Raw genomic sequence first — 8,630 nt, forward strand, 5'->3', positions numbered from 1 at the left:
AAGTGGCGCTGTAGCTCAAGTGGTAGAGCGCTCGCCTTGAGCTGAAGAGCTGAGGGACAGCTCCCAGGCCCAGAGTTCAAGCCCCACGACCGACCAAAAAAAAAAAGAACATTGGGCATGGGTGCTAGTACCTTATACCTGTAATCAAGCCTAGCTGTTTGGGAGGCTGAGATCTGAAGACTGCAGTTTAAGGCCAGCAGAAACAGGAAAATCCCGAGAGGCTTATTTCCAAATATTTAGCAAAAGGCTGAAAGTAGAAGTATGCCTCAAGTGGTAAGAGTGTTGGGCTTGAGCACCTTGAATTCAAACCCCAGAACTGGCACTCAAAAGAAAAGAGGATCATTGGACAGAGTCGCCAAGGGTACCATGGGGAACTACAGTCCAGGGCACATTGGACAGCAGTGGAGATGGATCTGCTGCCCAGGCAGCAAAATCAGACAAGAATGAGAAGCTACAGACTGCACATATCCATTTCCTTTCTGCTAATAGAAAAGCACTGGTCAAGCAGACTTTGGAGTGGATGAAAACTATGACATCTAAAAGAAAGTGGAGAGATAAGGATGCAAGATAAAATAAAAACAAAACTTGAGGAAAGCTTATTTCACCAAGCCTGGAGCACTGATGGGAAAAATCCAAGAAACTACTAGTATGAAGGGCCATAGTGGCTCATGCCTGTAATCCTAGCTATTCAAGAGGCTGAGATCTGAGGAGCATGGTTCAAAGTCAGCCCAGGCAGCGAGCTCTTATCTCCAATTAACTATCAGAAAACCAGAAATGTAATAATCCTAGCTACTCAGAAGGCTGAGATCTGAGGCTACAGGTTCAAAGCCAGTCCAGGCAAAAAAGACCCCCAGGAGACTCTTATCTCCATTTAATCCACTCAAAAACCAGAAGTGGAGCTGTGGCTCAAAGTGGTACAAGACTTGAGCAGAAGAGCTCAGTGACAGTGCCCAGGCCTTGAGTTCAAGTCCCACAACTGACAAAAAAGAGAGAAAGAAAGGAAAAGAAAGAAAGAAAGAAAAAAAAGGAAGGAAGGAAGGAAGGAAGGAAAGAAGAAAGGCAGGCAGGCAGGCGCTGGAAGTAGCGCTGTGGCTCAAAGTGGTAGAGCATTAGCCTTGAGCAGAAAAGCTCAGAAACAGTATCCAGACACCAAGTTCAAGCCCCATGACTGAAAACAAATAAAAAAATAGTACAGTAACAGGAATGGCAACTAAGCTACTGACTAGAAGCAGCACCCAAAGGTAGGAGAGAAATGGCACCAACTGGTTAAAAGGTGAGACACATGAGAACTGAAAGGGCACGTAAGAATAAACCCCAAATGGGGCTGAGTCACAAGGGTGGCAAAACTGGTAGGGGTAGCCAGCGGGAGGCAGGCAGGAACTGAACACACAGATACACCCCTCCTAGAATCCCAGCATTTCCATAAAGGCTTTATAAAAGAGACCTTCCAACCCACAGAAGCACCTCCCAGCTCACGGAGCACCAGGAAGTACTAGGTATCATGCTGTGCATTCCCAAGCCCCACTGTTCCAAAAACTCTGACCACTGAGTCCTCAGGCCCCAATGTGTTAAAAACTTAAGGTAACACAGAGTACTCATGGCTTATGCTGGGCCACACAGAACTCAACAATCATCCAACAAGACAGTCTCATGCGTGACAACAATACGTTACTTTAAGATTGAATAAAACCAAGGCTCTGTGAGGTCAGCTCACTGCAGGATGCTGTTCCCTTGGTGAGCAGCAGGGTGAGCCCCTCTGGTCAGAGAGGGTTGTCTGTGTGCCTAATCACAAAGACTTTGAGCACCTAGTCTAAAAATTACCCAGCTAGACATCACTGCTGAACCCAGGGCCCTCTTAGTGAAGGCTCAAGGGCGTCCCAAGATCAAAGTCTCACTAGCCTCTAGCAAGGACAGAACTAACAAGTTCCTCCTCCAGAGGGTAATCTCTCCTGTTTTGCTGCAGGACAGAGGCTCAAGCGAGGCTCAACCTCAGATGAACAGAGCCAAAAGCCGCTCCCAGGCCCAGCATATGGACTGGAGTTTGCCCAGTAGGAAGCACTGTGCCAACATTCCACAGCCAGGGCGGGAGAAGGAGGAAGCTGAGCTGACCCCACACAAACAACAGCTTCTTCATAGTACACAAAACCTGCGCTTCCCACGAAAAGATCCAAAGCGGAAGGCTGGAGGAGCTCGTTTCCTGCTTCCTCAAATGGAACAGCCAGCCAACACAGAAACAGGCGACTCCCTTACAGGCCTGCCTTCTGCTAGGTAGAAGTAAATTGAAATCAGCCTCAATCACTGTGAAGGAGTGTCAGGTTCTAGGGTTCTGTTTGTCTTCTTTTTATGTTTATTTGCATGAAATTCATTGGGAACATATAAAGCTACTTAACCATTGGTCTATGGAAAGAACTTTCTGTCAGAGGTAGACCTGGTTTCTGGCCCCAAATGTCCGAATACATACACATAAATACACACAGACACAAAGAAGACAGACAGAGAAATAGACAGACAGACTCACACACACACACACACACACAAACACAGTGCTGGGGCTAGAACTTAGGGCTTCTCCCACACTAGGCCATATCCTCAGCCCTGGTAACCTATCTTGTCAATTGGTAGTGCCCTATCATTCTTTTTAGTTTCCTCTTCTCTCAGTAGGAAAGCAGCCTCTCCTAATTACCTCACCCAAGGGTTATATAAAATGCAACAAGGCAGGCAAAACCCTTCTGAGGTTTTAAGCAGGAGCTGCATCACCAGCGCTGGCTAGCATGCTCATAGTTTCTTTCCACCCACTCCAGCCCTGTCCAGGCCAGCAGCGGGCAGTTGAACAGTATCACTCAAGTTAAACAGTGGGATGTGTTATTTCAGTAGGTTTTACAACTGCCTTCAACAAAGATGATTCTGACAGAAGCAAGAAGGGAAATAACTTCCCTTCACAGCCAGCAGGGCTTTCCATCTGCTTGTTTTCCTGTATCACCTAGCAGCCTTGCTCCATACCCAGAGTGATTGGACCAACAATTCTAGAAACTATCCACATAGTAAAAGGAAAGGCTCCTGTCCCTTCCCAACTCTGAACTTTTTTTTGGGGGGGGGGGCGGCGGCTGGTCATGGGTCTTAAACTGTGGGTCTAGGTGCTATCCCTTAGCTCTTCAGCTCAAGGTTAGTGCTCTATCACTTGAGCCACCACGCCACTTCCAGCCTTTTCTGTTTATGTGGTGGTGAGGAATCAAACCCAGGGCTTCATGCATGCGAGGCAAGCATTCTACCACTGAGCCACCTTCCCAGCCCTCTAACTGCATATTCTTAGAGCTCTTTCTAAACCCCCACATTGCGGATCAACACGGCACACAGTGCAGGAAGGCCTTGTGCCACCTCTGCTGGAAAACAGAATCATGGCCTCTGTTATATGCCTTAATGCATCTTAAAAGCAATTGACCACCTAGAGTTAAGCCTGCCTGAAATACCAGGCAACCCAATCATAAACCATTGTCCGTGACAGGTTGTGGCCAAGGGGACCCTGGCAGAGCTGGGCAGGAGACGCTGGAGGAGCAAAGCAGGCAAACTACTCTGAAGGATCAGGCTGGGGGGAAGGACAAGGGCAGGGGCACTCAGGGTGCCCGCTGTAGAATGAGCTCGGTGATCTCTGCTCTGCTCCCCAGTCTCATGGGTATCCCATAGTAGGCCGTGCCCGGGCTGACATATACATATGTTTCCTGGGCCACTCGGTAGAGCCCAGCAAAGAAAGGGTTCAGGAGATATACTGCCACATTCAAAGGGAAAATCTGCCCAGCATGTGTGTGCCCCGAAAGGATCAGATTAATATCCGGACGTTCCTGGAGGGCTCTCTTGGCAGCCAGGGGTTGGTGAGCTAGCAAGATAGTGGTGTGGTCTGGGCTACAGCCCCCCAAGGCTTTGGCAAGATCCATGCCATGACCAGAATAATGAAGAATGTCTGCTTCAATATCATCCACCCCTGCCAAGCAGACCCAGTCTTTTTCTTCCCCACCCTCGTGCTGGGTCTGGGTGGCAGAAATCTTCACGTTATCATTGTGAAGAGGCCGGACGTGGAGGGATTCCAACAGTGCAAACCAGTTGCTGACATCTGACGTGTAGTATTCATGATTGCCTGTAACAAAGTAGGTGCCGAGTCGAGAACGAAGCTGGCCCAAAGGAGCGACGGCCGTGCGCAGGACGGAGGCTTCTGAATCAGACAGGTCACCCACAATCACGGTGATATCTGGTCCCAGGGCATTCACCATCCTCACAAACATCTCCATCTTGGTCCTGCCCACTGTGGGCCCCAAATGAATGTCTGAAAGGAGCGCAATCTTGAGGTTGTTCATAGAAGAGGGCAGCTGATGAATGGGCACCTCCACAGTCTTCACAGCTGGGGGCTGCGCAGCATTCAGAAGCCCAACCACACTGAGCAGAGTGGTCACGAGGACTGCCAGCACAGGCCTGAGTACCAGCTTCCTCGTCTTGTCAAGGCTGCCCACAACCCTCCCACTTCGCCAGGCCAAGAGCTGGTAGGCCTGCTCCATGCCGCTGAGGATACAGAGGAAGAAAAGCATGATGATATAAGCGCCCAGGCAGGAGTAGGCTGCCAAGGAAAGGAGATAGGGCTCCTCGGCCACTAAGAAGACCATGGTGAAGAAACTGGAATGTGCCAGGGCCAGAAACAACATAACGACCAGCTTCCAAAGCTGAAAGCAGGTGGACTCCCCACTGGGGAAGGGGCAGAGGTTGCTCACTATGCTCCGCCATATGTAGAGGGAGCCAATAAGCATGAGTGAGTTGACAAAGAAGGCAAGCTGCAGGCGAAACAGCCACCGCCAGGCCCTGAGCTCAAGGCTCTCCGCCAGAAAGGAGCGGGAAAGGATCATGGAAACGAAGACAGTGACAGCAGCCAGGGCAGCCTTAGAGCCCAGGGACAGCTGCCTGAAGAGTGCCATGTTCTCTTGCTCCTGAAGCGTCCCCACCAGTTCTGTGCAGGTGGGCACTAGAAGGTGAATTCCTTAGAAAGGACAGTGGCCAAGAAGAGACTTCCAGGTCAGCTCCGCCTGCAACCAGGAACCGGCATCAGCTTTGTGGGATATTACAGAATCCTTGCCCCCATTCAAAACCCAAAGGCTGCTTACATCTGTCCAACCCACCCTGAATCTAAGTCACTCAAATATCAGTAAGTGGCTACACTTGACTATTAAAATATAGAGCGTTGAAGTGATGAGCAGATAGGCAGTGTTTCCATTTTGGTTTTTTTATGTGTGCATGCCAGTCTTGGGGCTTGAACTCAGAGCCTGAATCCTATCCTGAGCTGTTTTGCTCAAGGCCAGCACTCTAGCATTTGAATTATAGGCATAAACCACTGGCACCCTGATAACTAACAGTGTTCTGTATAAAATTTTTCCAAAGGGGCTGGGAAGGTGGCTCAGTGGTAAAGTGCTTGCCTTGCATGCCTGAGGCCCTGGGTTCAATTCCTCAGCACCACATAAACAGAAAAAGCAGAAGGGGAGCTGACGTTCAACTGGTAGAGCGCTAGCCTTCAGCTGAAGAGCTGAGGGACAGTGCCCAGGCCCAGAATTCAGGCCTCACGACCAAGAAAAAAAAAAAAGGTAAAATGTCTGGAAGGCTATGGTGCAAGGCCATTTTTGCTGGCTATAAGCTGGGTCTCTGGAACCAAAGGGAGCACACGGCTCTCCTTAAAGTTGAAGGCATTTATGCCCGAGGTGAAACAACACAGTTAGGCAGCAAGCCTAACAAAACCAGAGTAATCTGGGGAAAGGTAACGCGTGCCCACAGAAACAGTGGCATGGTTCATGCAAAATTCCAAAGCAACCTTCCTGCTAAGGCCATTGGACACAGAATCCGTGTGATGCTGTACCCCTCCAGAATTTAAACTAATGAAAATTAAAGTAAATCTGTGCTCTTGTAAAAAAAAATCCAAAATGAGTATGAACTGTTTTTTTGTTTAAACAAGAAAATCAGCCAGTCACTGGTGGCTCAAGCCTGTATTCGTAGATACTTAGGAGGCTGAGATCTGAGGATTGCAGTTCAAAGTCCACCTGGGCAGGAAAGTCTGTAAGACTCTTATCTCCAATTAACCACCAGAAAACCAGAAGTGGTAGAGTGCTAGCCAAAAACACAAAAGCTTAGGGACAGCGTATAGGCCCTGAGTTCAAGCCCCACAGCTGACCCCCCCCAAAAAAAAAGAAAAAAAGAAAGAGAGAGAGAGAGGGAAAAACATTACATTAGTGCCTCCAATTTAGTCAAGACTTTTTTCATAGTAACCCTAAGCCATCACTGTCTCCATTCCCTCTCCCCATGAGTGTACAATGGAGTTTACCGGACATGTGATCTGGCAACAGACCAAATGCAAGAATGTAAACAAATGAACTCCTCCCTCAAATTATGGCATAGATACTCTTATTTCCCTTGAGATATATTGTTTATATTAACATTGGAGAGATTGTTTTTCTTTTTAAAGAGTAACATATTAAATTTTCACCTAGGATAGTTGATGTTGTAAATAAACCCAAACAAGGCAATGATGGAAAGCCAGCCTGGAAACTTCCTTCCACTCTAAATCCAGGAGTCTAGTAGGAACACCTAGACACCTAAGTATTCCTGGGTTGATGCCAGCTTCCCCGTGTGGACCACCTAATGATGTCGGCATGGTGACCTAGAATCTGAAGGCTACTCAGTCCACCAGTTCCTCCTTCCCTTCCACCCTGATAATGGTTACGATTTGCTGTCTCCCCTTCTGCCTGAGTCTGTTTCCCTGAACTCTACCCCAATTCCACCTTCACCACTGGTTCTCACAACTCACTAGCTCAGACCCAGAGCTGCTCCACGTCTACAAGGAAGAAAACCTAGTCTACAAAAGAAGGCAGGAGAGGGAGTAGCAATTTGAGAGGGTGTCTTCCCAATGTAAAAGCATTCTTAGCAGCTGCGTTCCAAACACTTAAAATTTTCAGGCACTGGTGCTGGTGGTTCATGCCTGTCATCCTACTCAGGAGGCTGAGATTCTGAGGATCGCAGTTCAAAGCTAGACTGGGCAGGAAAAGTCCGTGAGACTCTTTATCGTCAACAAACTACTCAGAATACCTGAAGTGGTGCTGTGGCTCAAGTGGTAGATCTCTAGCCTTGAGCACAGAGTCTCAAGGACAGAGCCCAAGCCCTGAGTTCAAGCCTCAGGACCAGCAAAAAAAAGAAAAGAAAAAAGGAAAAAGAAAGAAAGAGAATCTCCCCCATTTTCTACCTTGGTTTTTAAGTTTCTGAATTTTCTCTGTTCCAGACCCACATATGCATAGCATTTTATCAAATGCTATTTAACTTAACACGTCAATGGGCACAAATTTCACTAAGCTGTACTTAAAACATGCCTTTGACCCCAGGAGATACCCAAGTTTAAGCGCCCCGCACGTGCAGCCGGGCGCCTGCCCCTCCTTCCCGCAGAGGCCAGGCCGACCTCCCAGAGGCGTCCCGGGCCTCACCTACTTGCTCCTGTGCGTGGCTGGAGGCTCCCTGCAGCTGACCTGGTCCCCCATTCCACCCGCACCGCCAGACCCCAAAGGAAAAGCGTCCCCAACGACGCGACGGGACACCCAAGCCCAAAAGCAGGCGGCGGGGACTGGCGAGAAGCCGAGTAGATGCGTGAACAGGGAGATTACCCAGCAGGAAAAACTCCCTCCACCCCCCTCCCGCAAAGGGGGGCCTTTCCTGACCCCACTTTTCTCCTTCCTGAGCGTTCTGCAGAGCACCGGCTGGAGAGGGGTGGGCGGCCCGCATCCGAGGCCGCGCGAGGGCGAAGTCCCTCCGGTGGCCTCCCGCTTGCTCAAACGGGGAAGCAGGTCCACGCGAAAGGGGCGAGCAGAGCGGAACACAAGCGACCCAGCCTGCCGGGAAGGACCCGCATCCGTTCCGCCCTCCCGCCCGCCCCTGGCAGCGGGCCGGTCCACTGCCTGCGCCCCGTTGGCCGCCTACCCGGCCGGCGCCAACACGTTCGGGGATCCCCGGATCCCCGCCCTGCGGGATGGCGAGCGGCCGCGGCCTCGTCCCCTTCCCAGCCATCGTCCCCTTCCCAGCCATCCGCAGACTTACCCAGGGTGCAGAGTCCAGCAGCAGCGGAGCCAGCAGCAAAGAGAGTGCGGGAACCAGGATCGCCGGCATGACCGCCCGTGCGCCCTGCCTCCGCTGCGCTCCGCTCCGCAGTGGGCGCCGGGGCCAGCCGCTAGGCCTCCCCGGGCCGAGGACCCGCCGCCTGGGCCCGCCCCGCGCAGTCTCCGCCCCGATCCCTCCCCCGCCGCTCAGAGGAGGCCAGGAGGGGGGTTGCGGGCGGGGTGGGAGGGGGAGCCCGGCTCTGCCTGGCCGACCGCGTGATTCAATGTATAGGCTTTGACCCGAGAAGACCCTTTGGAATGGCGACCCAGAGGCCCTGCTCCTCGGCGAGGAGGGGAAGGAAGGGGATTGATAACAACTAAACCTAAATGCGCTACATAGAATCTTAGCCTCATAAAACCCTACCCCGGGGACTGCAGGTGTGGTCCATAGTCCATCTAACTGGAGAGTACCAGGAATTTAGAAATGCTGAATCATAGAAAATAGGGAAGAGGCCTAACTTTGGTTAT

The 8,630-nt window shown here is 50.8% G+C and overlaps 2 protein-coding genes across 2 annotated transcripts in view; both read right to left on the reverse strand.

Annotated features, from left to right (window-relative positions):
* The window catches only part of Glb1 (galactosidase, beta 1), a 102,537-nt gene extending 94,298 nt beyond the window's left edge, over positions 1-8,239 (reverse strand). The window contains 1 exon segment of the mRNA XM_013028493.1: positions 8,104-8,239. Within this exon segment, the coding sequence (XP_012883947.1) occupies positions 8,104-8,172 (69 nt within the window). The 5' untranslated portion in view covers positions 8,173-8,239.
* On the reverse strand, positions 3,502-4,966 carry Tmppe (transmembrane protein with metallophosphoesterase domain). Its single transcript, XM_013028489.1, has one exon. It carries the CDS (start codon positions 4,953-4,955, stop codon positions 3,612-3,614), a length of 1,344 nt encoding a protein of 447 aa, XP_012883943.1. The 5' UTR covers positions 4,956-4,966; the 3' UTR covers positions 3,502-3,611.
* Positions 8,240-8,630: the final 391 nt, after the last annotated feature.

Source organism: Dipodomys ordii, unplaced genomic scaffold (assembly GCF_000151885.1).
Source record: "Dipodomys ordii isolate 6190 unplaced genomic scaffold, Dord_2.0 Scaffold110, whole genome shotgun sequence".
In the NCBI taxonomy this organism is placed as follows: Eukaryota; Metazoa; Chordata; class Mammalia; order Rodentia; family Heteromyidae; genus Dipodomys; species Dipodomys ordii.